The sequence below is a fragment of the Plectrocnemia conspersa genome, unplaced genomic scaffold (assembly GCF_051122295.1).
Source record: "Plectrocnemia conspersa isolate PC_06_02 unplaced genomic scaffold, ASM5112229v1 ptg000011l, whole genome shotgun sequence".
NCBI lineage: Eukaryota > Metazoa > Arthropoda > Insecta > Trichoptera > Polycentropodidae > Plectrocnemia > Plectrocnemia conspersa.
The window spans coordinates 23,364,271-23,379,879 of NW_028277175.1; the positions used below are offsets into that span (position 1 = coordinate 23,364,271).

Sequence of the window (15,609 nt, forward strand, 5' to 3'; positions counted from 1 at the left end):
GAAATGTCATCGTGTCTGAGTAGAAAATGCGTTTGTGTGTCTCGTTTGTGTGTCTCTTGACAATTATCTCCGAATTTTATCGATTTTCAAATCACTATTTATTCTCACCCAAAAAACCCGTCTTTTTCCGGGCAATAAGCTGGAGTTCTTACCGCCAGCACATCTCTATTTATAAATAATGTATTTTATTTATAAACGGCATTTAGAAATAATTTATTGCACTGGCAATAAAGTACCTGCTCTTTAAGAAATGTCATGTTCTTTTGTACGGTGGGTATATATGTTTTTGCAATCATTGTTGCACAAACGTTTATTGCGATATAATATAAACATAAACATTATTACTACCTATTATACCATCTGTTAAGAGTGAATGTTTTGTGCCATTCATTCATTTGTAGGTTAACACATTGTGTCTATAATGTATCGGCATGTTTTTGTACAGATAATATTGTAACAAAAATATTTTTTAGGGAGATTAATTTGGATGTGGATTTAAATATATATATTTTTGTTTACAGACCTCTTTCAATTTCAACAAATGATATTCACGATGTAACTGAAAGGAGAAACCCACGACCATGGCGCATCATTGGTCAGAGGGAGTCAGTTCTTTGCGATTCACGGCTCGTGAATTTCAATTGGAACTCATCGAGGAAGCTTTGAAACATAACCTGTTAACATGCCCTCCAGTGACGACCGGTTTTTTTGTTACATTGAAATTGATACAAGAACTAGCGTATCAAATCCGCAGGTTTGTTTATTTTTTTATAAATATATATACAAATTTTAATTGATAAAATAATTTATGACGATTATGTAGTCCGTCGACGAAGAAAACTGTCATATTGGTGCCATTATATCAAGTAAAGGCACTGGCTGTGCAACTTTGCCATCTGACCGATTTACAAACAATCGGTTTGTTAAATTGTGATTTATCTGATATAAAGCTTAACATTTACGAGGTATTATTATTGTATAATGTGCTATTATTTTAATTTATCCATATATTAATATATGTATATTTTTTTTATAGATTATAGTATGTACTTCAGAAGTATTAGATAATGTATTAACTAAAAGTATTATTTCAATATCAAATATCAATCTGTTAGTTATTGAACAGTGCCATATGATCGTCAAAGATGCGCATCTTCAAAATGTATGTATTGTGTTTATTGTGTAGTAAATATAATCGAGTTAAACTTAATTAAAATTTAATTTTCAGATCATGTCATATTATTTAAAAGAAAATTCAAACCTTTCGCTGTCGTCCATGTCTCCGAAAATATTAGCTTTTACATATCCATTATTCACTCCACATGATAATGAAAATCCTGAGAAAACCGTAAAGCAAGCTAAAGAACTTCTCCACGAGTACAGAAAAGAACCGCCATCAAATCACGCAGCTATTTTTAGTTCCGAAGATGAAATGCAAAGTAGTGAGCCGTATGTTGAATTGGAGTGCTTGAAAGGCTTCTCTCAATTTGGTAACTCCGATGAAGATCCGGAATCGATGGAAATGAACAGTTTTCGGTTTTGGCACACACCATTAGAAGACATTGTCATAGATGAGGTGCCCGAAGCTGAACCAGAAGAGGTTGCCATTGAAGAGATTTGTGAGGAAGTCATCGTCGAGAAGAAGAACCCTGAACGATCTATTTACGATATGGTCGAATATCGACTCGAACATTTGGAGAGGGTTTTGTCTTGTAAAACGGACCTGGCTGCCGATATAGTCGGTTTGAAGCGGTAGTAGTATATGATCATATCTCGTATGATGTTTTAATATATGTTGTGTATATTCTGACTTTAATTTTATTTCAGCATCACTGGTAAACCCAAAGAAATCATATTAGAATGTGAATCGATACTGGAGGATGATCATTGTGAGGATAGAGTACGTTTGGAGAAGTATATGAAGAGCGTCATAGCTGGAGCATTGGTATTTTTATCTGATCACAGGTTTGTTAGATTACTATCTATAGATATAGATTTTATTTATGAGACTTGTCGACAAAACCAATAGTTTTAGTTTGATAGAACACTCAAAAATCATTTTTAATTGTAGTTTTGTGTTAGACCTGTGTATTTACATTTATCGGTACTGTCCCTCAAGGCGACTGACCAATTACAAAAGAAAAAAAATATGCGCACGTTTTGAACTATATTTTTGCACTGACTAACATAAATTTACTATAGTATGCTAAAGTAAGTCATCTAAATATATTTTATTCATGAAAAAAATAAAATTCTCAAAGAAACATCTTTTGGAAAATAATCTCGTTTCACAAGAATATTCTTGACTCGCATAATGTAACAAAAATGTACTTTATAATAATTTTAGTCATAAATCAGATTATCGAATCTTTGCAACAAAAGTTTGTAATTGAGTATAATTTAAGCGAAATAACAATATATATTAGCAAAAGGATAATTAGTATAATACATTATTATTACAACTACAATAAAAAAAATTCGTATTTTTGTAGCTCATATTTTTCATAAAAATTTCGGATTTAATTTATTAAATGAGTTTTATGTATCATAATTCATTATATAAAAAATAAAATCAGTATTTTCATTTATATTATATCAATAAAAACGTAACCAAAGTTCTAAGTCGTTTTCATTTTTTTATGTAAATATGTACTATATCAATCATTTCACAATTGCTTCTATCACATGTCTTTATTGTTATACAGATACGATCCAACTGAAATTTATGGATGTGAAACCTATGACGAAGAATTGAAAGCCATTCCGAACCCTTGCACAGAGCCGAGACAGATGTTGGAATTATTTTTATATGTCCTAGATGAAATGGGTATTTATTAAACATTTATTTATTTTTTAATCTATATTCTTTAACATTATTTTTTTTTTCATAGGTGCATATGCTGCAGATAAAGCGGCTTTCATATTGCTGATAAAACTCGAAAAATTGAAGATTAAAATACCATATGAGCGCCATTTTCTTTTGCTATGCTTAGTATCATCTGCATTCATTCAGATAAGAGCAGCCGCCGAAATGATCTTCGAAAATTACACCACCGATAAAGATAAAATCTCGACGTTTAGCACTTTGAAAGTGTTGAGGTTGCTCGATATCTTGAAGCTTTTCAAGCCTAAGGAAGTCGATAACAAATCGTCAAAGTACTCTGGGAGTAAAGTTGATGATCACCAAAGGGAAAATACACATTCCAAACACGCTTCCAACGATTCTCACAAAGCAGATAGTGGTAATTTAAATTTAAGTAACGATTGCTCAGAAACTCTAATCAAGGATACTCTCACAACTAGTGTTAAGGATAATAAGATAGAATCTAGTAATTCGAAAATCGAAGAGATAGTAATTAAGAACGATGATATAAAAAATATTTTAGAGCATTGCGAATGTATGAAAAAGGTTTGTGATAAATGTAATAAGATTAGAGATAATCAGAAGGTTCAGAAGACTGAATCGGATAGCTTAGAGTGCAAAGAGATCTCAGTTAACCAAAGTACCTCAGTGTCGGATAAATTACAGTCCTCCGTGGAACATGTCGATGGGAGCGATTTAAAATATCATAAAGTCAATGTTGAGAAGAATTGTGATAGTGCTTCGACTTTGGATTCGGATAAAAAAATTAAAACAGACCCTATTAAAGTCGTTATAAAAGATTCTCCAATGAAAAGGAACGACGGTAACTATAGAGGACGAGGTCGCGGAAGAGGCGGAAAAGGGTACAATTTTCACCGATATGGAAGCAATATAGATCCTGATGCTTTATGCGGTTTGATATTCGTCGATGAACCGTTGGTTGCTAAAATTTTAGCTACCATGATCAACGTAAGTTATTTTGAGATCTAAATTTGTGAAATATGTTTAATTGAATTATATCCTTACAGGAGTTCTGCAGATACGACGAAAATCTAAAATTCATTTGTGCGCAGTATACAGTCGATAAAGTAGCGGATCCACTTACAGACACTAGAGAAGCTGAATCGGAACATAAGCTTCAAGAAGAAGTGTTGAAGAGGTTCCGAGTTCACGAGTGCAATTTGTTAGTGGGTACAGAGTATTTAGAGGAGGGATTGGATTTGCCAAAGTGCAATTTAGTAATCAAATGGGATATACCAAGCGGGTATGTATGGTTCGGTTATAGATGCTTTTAATAACACTGTACAAGATTTTTGCAACAAAGGTAAGATACATCTATTTATATACAAATATAGACAAAATCGTAAAAATATGAATAAAAAACTGATCGAGGTTGTTTAGTGTTTATTTTAAGCTTATTTTTAATATTTAGTAGACCCACCCTTAGCTTCAATTACAGCTGCAACCCATTTTGGCATAATGTCAATTAATGACTTGCAGGTGGACAGAGACAATTTTCTCTATTCCATCTGCAATTTTTCTCTTTTGCAATTGTGTTGGGCAAGCTTTCCATTAATTTTTGCCTATAAATGCTCTATAAAATTTAGATCTGGTAACTATGCAGGCAATTCTAAAAATGTCAAACTCTTTTTTTTTCTGCAAACCAACCCCTGCTTTTTCACAAAGTATGGCATAAAGTGAATTTCAACATTGAAATATAAATGTTACTATTCATACTACCCTCGCAAGTGTAAAGCTTTCCTACACCTGCTAATGCCATGCAACCCCAGACTATAACGCTTCCGCCACAATATTTGACTTTGGGTACTACCCAATCAGATATAAATATATTCTTCTCCAACTCTTTGACGCTCATTATAATCTGTTGTATCGTTGAGTTAAGTGACTTCTTCTTTGGGGTAATAAGATCCCACAAAGTGAGATTATAAAACTATTTATCTTATCTTTGTAGCTATAAAGTGCTAAAATTTTGTACAGTGTAATTGATACATTTTGTAATTTGTTTATTTTTGTGTGCAGGTATCGTTCTCACGCTCGATGTAGGGCTCGCGCTAGGGCGCCTAGGTCCTTGTACATTTTAATGGCACCACCGCCACCAGAGCCATTAATCACTACACTAGCGCACTATGTTTATATAGAATGGGTATGTATTAGTATTAATATTTTTTTATTTTATGTGGTTGTTGGATTTTGTATATACGATAACTGTACCTTTTGAAGCACATGTTATAGTTTTATAATCCTTTATTTAATAAACCACAATTGTTATATGAAAACGGCTTTCAAAAAAAGCGACACTGACTTATCCACTCATTTCCAAGTCTTTAAAACTATAATAATATTATATCAGAAAATTATTCTCACCAAATTGTCTGATAGCACTTCTTCACAACTCCTTTTAGATTAACGCAGTGTTTAAATAATTGTATTTAATCATGGCTTATCTTAATTTTTAGTTGCTAGTAAAAAAATGTGGCTGGCGCGAACCACCGGCATCTGAAGAAGCCGAAGCAACGAAATTTAGTCCGTTGATTGAGGCATACAGACCTTCCGAAGCGGCTGTGAATCTATCAAGTGCTGTAGCTCTACTAAATAGGTATAATACACTCGGTTTATCAAAACATTTTAGTTATTACTTTATTAAAAAATGATGTTTTCAGATATTGTGCCAAATTACCATCCGATACGTTCACACGTCTTGTACCATTGTGGACAATGGAACGCATCAACTATTGTGGCAATACACTTTACATTTGTACAATTCGTTTGCCAATCAACTGTCCGTTAAAGCATCATATTATTGTAAGTAATTTTGAATTAAAATAAAGTATTTTGTATTACTTAATATTTAATATAATGTTGTAGGGTCATCCTATGCCGAGCAGAGTATTAGCTCGAAGAGCAGCCGCGCTGCAAGCTTGTAAAGCACTTCACTGCGCTGGAGAATTAGACGATAATCTGTTGCCGATTGGCAAAGAAGGTTTTAAAGCTGTGGAATCGGATTGGTTAAGTCTTCCTCTAGCATCTGATATCCCGAAGAGTGATCCACTTGTAGATAGTCATACAGATCAGTTTGAACCGAGACCTGGCACTACGAAGAGAAAGCAGTATTATTATAAAAAGATGGCGAAAGCTTTGACTGATTGCCGTCCGGTTGTTGGAGTACCGTGTTTGGCTTATCAGATTAACGCTTGGCTGGCATGTCCTCTGCCTGAAAGACACAATACGAGAGGTCGTAAATTGCATCCTCCGGAAACTTATGCGGAAGGTTTTGCAATCTTGACATCGAAACCAATACAAAAGGTATGGAGATTAAAACTTAATTATGTTGATGAGAAGCATCAATACGTCAATATAATAATATATTTGTAGATTCCTGTATTTCCTATATTTACTCGATCCGGAGAAGTGAGAGTTGCTATTCAAAAGCTTCCCGGATGTGTCGTTATATCGCGACAACGAGAGAAGCTTATACACTGTTTCATGAAGTATACATTTGCTGAAGTTTTACGCGTGCACAACCACTTAATGTTATTCGACAAAGCGGCTGTGCAAAGTCGTAATTCCTATTACGTCGTTCCCACAACTAAAAGTAAGTCTAAAAATATTGAATATCTAATATTAGGCGGAATCCATGTTTCATTATTTTGACGATCAGTTTCAGATGCTGATGGTAAGACATCGGTGGTCATAGATTGGAGCTTTTTACAGCTCATATACGAACATGCAAGCTTATTATCGATAGAAAATAATATAGCTCAAAATTCTAGTCAAAATAACGAAAGTCATATCGATCATGAAAAGCCGAAAGAATCGGAATCAGTTAAAGAAATGAAACATATCAATCCCGAAGAGCTGAAAGAATCAGAATCGATTATTGAAAAAAATGTTCAAGATAATGAAAATCAAATTAATCACGAAAAACTCAAACTTGAACAAACGGATAATACTGCTCAGGCAGTACAAGAAGAAAACTGCAGCAGTAGCAATGTTAAAATAGTCGATGAAACAAATTCTAAGGAAGTAGTAGCAGTAAACAGAAATAGTGCGGAAGTCTCTGACTTGAGTCAAGCTTTGCTTTCCAGGGATACGTTTGTATTCGATAGTGAAAAGTTCAGAGATGCCGTTGTTATGCCGTGGTATCGAAATCAGGATCAACCGCAGGTACGTAGATGTCATCTGTTTACATGCCGAGCTCATTAATATTGTCTCGATTAATAATTGTAGTATTTCTACGTTGCTGAAATATGTTGGAAACTATCACCTCTATCGGAGTTTCCGTCTAATCAACATGCGACCTTCGAGGAGTACTATCGTCATAAATATGGTGCTAAAATCACTCAGTCGTCACAGCCGCTCTTGGACGTCGATCACACATCTGCTAGATTGAATCTTTTGACACCCAGGTATTTTATATGTGCGAAAAATGAGATCTGAAAAAGGTTATTGCGATGTATTTTATGTAGTATGTCATTGCTATAAAAAAATAATATGATTCTTATAGTAGATAGCGACAATCTAGCAGGGAAGTATAAAAGTCGCTTGAAATAGAAGTGCATTTCATTTCTAAAAACATTTTAATTTCATTGCGAAATTCTCAAAATTATATAAAAATTTAATAATAGGAGAGATTTGTATCGCAGTGGCGTAGCTATGGGGGGGGGGGGGGGGGCGGAGGGGGCGGGCCGCCCCGGGCGGCACTCGCTTGGGGGCGGCATATTCGCGATGGAATCATCTAGTATGGTTCTAAACCCTGAATAAACTAAAATGTATGTAAATCTACGAATAGCAAGAGCTTAACAATAATCAAAAAAATATTTTAAGAAATGCTGATTTTATGACCCTGCAAAAAAATATATGGAGGGGGCGGCAATTTTAAGGAATGCCCCGGGCGGCACATATCCTAGCTACGCCACTGTTGTATCGTTTTTTTTAAATTATTTTGTGTCAATGAAAATGAGGGGGGTGCATTTTAGTTCTTGCCCGGGGCACTGAATATTATCGGGCCGGCCCTGTGTTTATTATTTCACAAAGTAATTAATGCTTACCAAATAAATCGATAGAACAGCAGAGTTTCGATTAAGTAGCAATAGTGTCTGATTAAGGAGTATGTAGTCTGAAGCTGCTGGTGTGTTCATGAAAAGCTTTTTTATATGATTGCCAACTAGTAGCTCTAATGAATCATGTGTAGGCTTATTTCGATTATTTAGGTCAAAGGAGAAATTCATATCGGTACGCTTTGGGGTAGTCAGCCTTAATGACTATGAATGAGTCCTTCCTACATCTCTCAATGAAGACAATTTTATTATGTACATACAAAACTTTTAGATTTGTGAATCGCAAAGGAGTCGCTTTACCTACTTCTTCTGAAAGAACAAAGAAAGCAAAGCGAGAATCTTTAGAGCAGAAACAAATATTAGTGCCCGAGCTGTGCTACACTCATCCGTTCAGAGGCGCTCTATGGAGGGCCGCTGTGGCTTTACCCTGCGTTTTGTACAGGTATTTGCTGAAAAATATGAATCAACTATTTTCTGATATATAATAACATATTTTTATTTTAAAGAATAAACAGTCTATTGTTGGCCGATGAGATTAGAAAGTCCGTCGCACTTTGCGTCGCACTCGGAACTCCGACACCGAGGCCTGATTTTGAATGGCCTGCTTTGGATTTCGGATGGAGTTTAGCTGAAGTCTTATCCTGTGAAGATTTGAAAACCATTAAAGGTGAAAGTGAAGAGAAAAAAACTGCTGAAGAAAAGACAGGCGAAGATAATAAAGGTATATTTTGATTATTGATATTTTAAGATATTTTGTTCAACATGATTGTGTATTTTAGTTGAAGAAAATCCTTTGGTAGAGGTTAAAGACGAAACAGGTGCTGAAGAAAAGACCGCTAATGAGCTTTTGAAAGAGAAAGAAGACGCCGAATCGGTAAGTTTGAATGTTTGCATATTTTATAATAAGGGTATAGCTCTAATATTTTATAATGATTTAGGAGGGAACGGATATATTTGAAGTTGGGATGTGGAGTAACGAAATGGCTGCTAACGTGAATCTGGAGCCCGAGCCGCTCTTTGATGAAGACGACAGCATAATCTCTGCAAATACAAAGCTGCCTCCAAATCTTACTATTTGTACATCAATTGGCGGTAATTTTATATTTGAACATCTGTTTGAGAGACATGTTTTGATTAAAATTTATCTTGTCTCAGGCGGAGCTGATTGGAACCTTGCTGCTGATGAAGAACCATCGCCTAGAAGATATGGCGGACGTGGGACACAAGAGCGCCGTTTTTCATCGGCAGATAGTGTCATTTCTTATGCTTCAAGGTATTTTTGTAAAACTACATCGCTTTTTACACTGTAATGATTATTTAATATATAATATTTTTTTTTGTAGTGATTTTGATGATTCAGAAAATTCGAGTAATACGAGTAGTGATGTTGACGATCACATACATATAAATGCGATAGATACTTTTTCTGAAAAAGGTACTTATTCTTTTTAAAAATAACTTAATTTACTAATACTAGGTATGTTTTAATAATATGATTGTTTTGATAGATGGTGTCAGAATTGAGTTCAAATCGGGAAATGAAGCAGAAGCTATTGATATTGCAGAAAAGGTTGTTGAAGAGAAGAAAGAAGTAGAAGATGTCGAGGATGTAAAATTAGAGAAGGAAACTGATGAAAAATCATATGAAATATTTAAAGATTACTTTTACAGTGACGATAATCAAGACGAAGGAGTTCTAAAGGTTTGGATATAAATAAATTGTACTTGTGTATGTTTATATATTATTTTTTTAAATGTTAATTGTAGCATTTAGAAGCAGTTAAAAAGCGTATAATCACAAACGAACATAATTTGAAGAATAACGGAATTCTTGTGAAGCCTGAACATAGCTTAGAATTTTTAAATCCTCATTCCTTAACGACAACTAAGAAACCTAGTGCTTCAGACGAGAATATTGATGTTATAGAAATGATATCTAACGATGTCGAAACGCCCGTTTTTCTCGATGATTCCTTAGATGATAAGAATAACGAAGTTGAATTATTCGTCGAAGAGGACAATGTGAATCCGTTCCCTATATTAAGTGAAGTCGCTTGGAGCAAGAATGAGTTGTTGAGTCTTTACAACCAAATGTTTCCGTACGATAACTCCTCTAGTGAAGACGACTGGTTTAATTCTGGTCTGTTAGAAAACGGTGTTGTCACTCTGGATAATTTAGAAAAGAACAAACGCAAAATCTTAAGAGCCATCAAGAATTCTGTCCCCCGTGAGGAATGGATTAAATACAACTTTTTCAATATGAAGGATATCGACGAAACCGAAGAGTTTGAATCTGATTTCGCCGGTTATAGAGCGGCAAGTAGAGTTGAAAACAGTGTCAAGCGAGTTGGAGATATCGTGCATGAGTGTAAGATACCGGACTTTAAATTCAGCTTTGATTATCAACCGGAATTGCTGAATCATCCTGGACCGAGCCCGAGTCTCATATTGCAGGTGATGTTTCGAAGATGGTTATTCAATATTTTGCTATAATTTTTATTATATCTTTGTGTTATTATAGGGATTGACAATGTCTAATGCAAACGATGGAATTAATCTTGAGCGTTTGGAGACGATCGGAGACAGCTTTTTGAAGTACGCCATCACCACATATTTATATTGTACATATCATAATATTCACGAAGGGAAATTGTCGCATTTGAGAAGCAAACAGGTATTTTATTTATAGACATAGTCTTCATACACCAGACCTACTGTTGCTATGAAACCTGACTACATTTTTATGTATGTTTATAGGTATCGAATCTGAATCTCTATCGTTTGGGTCGTCGAAAGTCTTTAGGTTCAAGAATGGTGGCTTATAAGTTTGAACCTCACGATAATTGGCTGCCCCCATGCCATCGAGTTCCACCTCATTTAGAAAGAGCTCTTATAGACACTCACGTAAGTAATAAATAATTTATTATATGTAGAATAATTTAATTTTCGATACGAAATATGATTTTAGATTCCGTCAACGTTATGGAACATTGCTGACATGCCACCGCTTAACGGATTGTCCAAGGAAGAAGTCGAAAAGATCGTTAAAGAGAAGATAGCAAATCATCACACGGTTCCGAATAAGTTTGATTTTACATTGGACGACGATTGTCCGATTCACGGTAAAAATCAGAGACAAGATACAGTCGATCAGTCACTTAACCCTGATTTCTGTACTTGTGATTACATTTTGGTAAAACAATTTGAAGATTTGAAAGATGAAGAATATGCCGAGCTAGCGGTGAACCCATGTTTTGTGCCATACAATCTTATAACTCAGCATAGTATACCAGGTATTGTTAAAAGAATAAATCTACTGCTTGAAAAGAGATTCTTAATACTTCTTAATTTTTCAGATAAATCTGTAGCTGATTGCGTGGAGGCTTTGATCGGAGCCTATCTGATTGAATGCGGTCCTCGTGGCGCTTTACTCTTCATGGCTTGGTTAGGAATCAGAGTTTTACCAAAAGAAGAAATCGTACTTCCTGCAGATCATCCATTTGTTAAATTTATGGAAGAATCTGAATTAAACCCGAAAAAATCCATGCAAAGATTCGATCTACCTTTAATAATGGAAGAACCCATCGATATAGATCCGATTGAAGATAATGATATTATAGAAGAAGACGATTCAAAAGAAAGTAAATCTGATTTAGAATCAGATCCTTATGACAATCAAGAAGAAAACAGCGATTTCGATGAAGATGATAGCTGGAATTGGGACAATCGGATTCCGGGAAGTTTGAAGCCGGAGAAGAACAAAAATGGCGAATGGGTTCAGGTAAATAAGATCAGATGATTGATTTAAATATATTTTGATACTTATTATGTTTTTTTTTTATTAGATACGATATGGCGTTTTAGAACCTCCTCCATCTCCTCTGTTGAGATTTGTGCCTGATCCTGAAGGAGAATTGATGCAGATGCTTTCTGGTATATTATTGATTAATTGATTGATTGATTAATTTCAGAATGATTAATAAATTTAATGAAATCTTAGGTTATGAAGGCCTTGAGAAGACTTTGAATTACCGTTTTAACGATAGATGTTATCTTCTTCAAGCTATGACACATGCGTCATATACTCCGAATCGTTTAACAGATTGCTATCAACGCTTAGAATTTCTTGGTGATGCTGTTTTAGGTATAATCTAATCTGATTTATTTACATTATCATCAGTATCGTTAAAAATAATTTAATTACAGATTATCTGATTACGCGTCAATTATATGAAGATCCAAGGAGACACTCCCCAGGCGCTCTTACCGATCTTCGATCAGCTTTGGTTAATAATACTATATTTGCTTCTTTAGCTGTTCGTCATGGAATGCATAAGTTCGTACTATACATATATAATAATTCATTATTTTATTAAAAATAGATGTTTATAGCTTGTACGATTAATTTTTAGGTACTTTAGACACTTATCACCCGGTCTCAATGAAGTATTAGCCCGTTTTGTAAAGATTCAAGAAGAGAACGGCCATTCAATCAGTGAAGATGTATGTGTTGAGTATTTTATAGTATGTATATAAAAAATACTGTTTTATAAATATATTTTTAGCATTACCTCATACAAGAAGATGAATGTGAGCAAGTTGAAGACGTCGAAGTGCCGAAGGCTTTGGGAGATCTCTTCGAATCGATCGCCGGAGCAATATTCTTAGATTCCAGCATGTCTTTAGATGTTGTTTGGAAGGTTTACCATGCTTTGATGCAGCGAGAAATTGACGCTTTTAGCGAATCGGTTCCGAAGAGTCCTGTCAGAGAGTTATTAGAAATGGAGCCAGAAACTGCTAAATTTGGGTTTGTTATAAATTATATTATATATATGTAGATCTATAATAATGTGATTAATTCTATATTTGTTATAGAAAACCGGAGAAATTAGCCGATGGAAGAAGGGTGCGTGTGACTGTGGAAGTTTTAGGAGTGGGAGTCTTCAAAGGCGTCGGACGGAATTACAGAATCGCCAAGTGCACAGCAGCTAAATGCGCGTTAAGACGTCTGGGGTCATCCTCGAGCCGTCGTCACAAAAAATAATTTAATTATTTAAAAGTCAATGATGATGATCTTTAATCTCTAAGTCGATGTCTGCCATTAAGTAACTTTTAAATATTTTTTGTCAATGTGATTTGTTCGTATTTTTGTATTTTTTTATACAAAATTTAGTCATAATTGAAGCTTTTAATCTTAATATCAAACTCATATTTAAAATTAATATTGTTAGTAATAGCGACAGGGTCTTAATGAGCAAACAAACTGGTTGGTATTCAACAAGAATGATGAAATGATTGTTTGTAATTCAATACTTAATTTTAGAGGAATTTTACATGTGCAAACTTATCATGGATTTTTGTAATGATAATAAAAAATATTTTAGAATCACCGTTTATTATTAAATTACTGCATCTACACTGCCATAAGAGATGCGTCATCATACATTCAGGCCTGTCGAGAAGGTGCAAATTCCTGGGGCCCGTTCTCCTTGAGGGGCATAACTAGAAAAAATCAAGAAAGAATATATTTATAAAAAAAGTAAAAATCGACCCCAAATAATACAACAATAAATCTTAACTAAATTACAGTTGAGATGTACCTATATATTGATGTATTTCAGGTATAAGTTCTTAAGTCTTTTTTTATATATAATATACAATAAGTAAAAGAAGCGGAACATTGCCTTAAAAAGTATTCACTTTCTAGGTGACTAGAAAGTAAGCGCTTTTGAAGGCAATGCTTTCACTGCTCCGTTTGTGTTAAAATTTGTTTCCAAATTATTGTTGAACGTTTAAAAAATATTAGACATGAGAGAAAATATTCAGCGAATATAAATTAACAGCTCCAGCTGAATTATATATATTTAACGTTTTTATAGATTATATTATTGGTAATTTGACAACTGGATTAAAGGCAGTAAAATAAATAAATAATACATTCAGTTTCATGTGGATATTTCTAAAAGAAAATATAGAAAAATCAGTAAAATCAAAACGGAATACATTTTCACCAGTAGATATATATTTTTATCAGTGAAAATATAAATTATCTGGCAGGTGCTAGTAAAATTATATGATTTCAACTTTTCTATATGTAGTAATATATATATTTACATACCTATCATTATTTATTTACATCCGATGTATAAATGTTACAGCGAATGTGTAATTTTTGGTAAAGTTATATTTTCACTAGTAAAGTCCAAATGCATTTTCACTTGTAGATCAGTGCCGGTCGGTGAAATACTTTCCCTCTCGATGCACGAGTGAATGAGAGATAGAGGCATACAGTACATGCCTCTATCTCTCATTCACTCTAGTTACTTAACACGCGAGCAATAGAGAGGGAAATTATTTTACCGACCGGCACTGCTGTAGATGTATATTTCTACTAGCGAAAATATAATTAAATGATGGGCGGTAATGTGCTGCTCTAAAATATCTATTAAACTCAATTAGACAGTTGTGAAACGTCCATTTGCTGTTCAAACCCAAACCTAACTTAATGAAAGTTCTAAAACTAATTATAATTATAAGTCCAAAATTCAAACTAAGCCAACTCATCTCTCAGGGGAAAATAAGCGGAAGAATAATTACAGACAGACATCGCATCTCACATATTGCTCCATAGTTTGTCTGCATTTCGATATTACACTATGTTTTAAAAATATGATAGCTATCCTTAGCGATATTACTATGGACTAATACAAGAGGGCTGATCAAAGTATTTTCAAACCAAATTTTGGTTAATATGAGAGCGCAAAAACAATTATTACTTCTCAGAAGGCAAAAATTCACGACAAAAGCAATAAAATTGTGTCGGCTACGGCATGATTTTATTGCTTTTGCGTGGATTTTTTGACTTTTGAGAAGGGATAATTGCTTTTTGCGCTCTCCTATTGGTCAAAATCCTGTTAAGATGTGTTTTATTCGATTCTCACTCGTAATATTGTTATAAAAAGTCTTAATATAAACGCTTGATAATCGAACGTCTTCACCATGATAGCACAATTTTATTGCTTTTGACTGGAAATTCACTATATGGCAGCACTGAGCAGCAAAGAAAACACGACTATTTATCAGATAAATATTATGAGTAGATATTTGTAATAATTTTTAATGCCTAATTAAAATATTTTGCATTTTATGGGTCGAGTCATTGGTGCTGGCGGGGCTGATGATCACGTCGGGTTGTCACCAGTTTGGGGGTCGAGTCGTTGGTGCTGGAGCTCGTGCGTTCTAGGCGGTCGATTAGATGTCCTCGAGAGAAGTCCGGTGGATAGCGTGGTCGGCGAAGAAGGCCATGGTAGTGGCAGCGGCGGGTCGGCGGAGACGGCGGCGAGGGCGTCAGCGGAGACAGTAGTCGTGTCGATGCAATGTAATTCGGGCCAACTGTCTCGGAGTTTCTGTCCGTCTATTTATATATTTTGAGGATCGTACGGGAATTGTAACAACTTATTGTTACCTGTCGCCACAGCATAAAATATGATTTCAGAAAATATGTCGCAATGGTGGCTAATTTTTACATTTATTTGTGCATAGAAAGAGTTAACTTGTACTTATTATTATTTATTCAAGAAATTATATTACGATGTTAAAAAATATATAAAATGCCATTTTTGTCACGAGGTCCGGAATCATCGTTTTCCCAGGAGCCATACATTATCT

General features: G+C 34.5%; 1 protein-coding gene across 7 annotated transcripts; it reads left to right on the forward strand.

The window, feature by feature from the left end:
• The first annotated feature begins 220 nt into the window (after positions 1 to 220).
• Positions 221 to 13,327, forward strand: LOC148230040 (endoribonuclease Dcr-1-like). 7 transcript variants are annotated; one of them, XM_088198253.1, is made up of 34 exons: positions 221 to 453; positions 522 to 754; positions 824 to 965; positions 1,037 to 1,162; positions 1,229 to 1,752; positions 1,828 to 1,965; positions 2,706 to 2,827; positions 2,892 to 3,832; positions 3,892 to 4,127; positions 4,904 to 5,027; positions 5,341 to 5,480; positions 5,545 to 5,686; positions 5,750 to 6,187; positions 6,257 to 6,476; positions 6,543 to 7,048; positions 7,112 to 7,290; positions 8,213 to 8,383; positions 8,448 to 8,662; positions 8,721 to 8,815; positions 8,880 to 9,033; positions 9,097 to 9,214; positions 9,285 to 9,376; positions 9,450 to 9,643; positions 9,709 to 10,395; positions 10,463 to 10,615; positions 10,699 to 10,845; positions 10,910 to 11,234; positions 11,298 to 11,722; positions 11,787 to 11,874; positions 11,942 to 12,085; positions 12,148 to 12,277; positions 12,354 to 12,444; positions 12,507 to 12,748; positions 12,817 to 13,327. In XM_088198253.1, the coding sequence occupies exons 2-34, from the start codon at positions 582 to 584 to the stop codon at positions 12,983 to 12,985; spliced, it is 7,791 nt and encodes a 2,596-aa protein (XP_088054379.1). In that variant the 5' UTR covers positions 221 to 453; positions 522 to 581; the 3' UTR covers positions 12,986 to 13,327. The 7 variants fall into 7 exon arrangements, with proteins under 7 accessions (XP_088054379.1, XP_088054381.1, XP_088054374.1 ...); XM_088198255.1 differs by having other exon boundaries at positions 221 to 270; XM_088198248.1 differs by having other exon boundaries at positions 221 to 439; positions 5,545 to 6,187.
• The last annotated feature ends 2,282 nt before the right edge of the window (positions 13,328 to 15,609 follow it).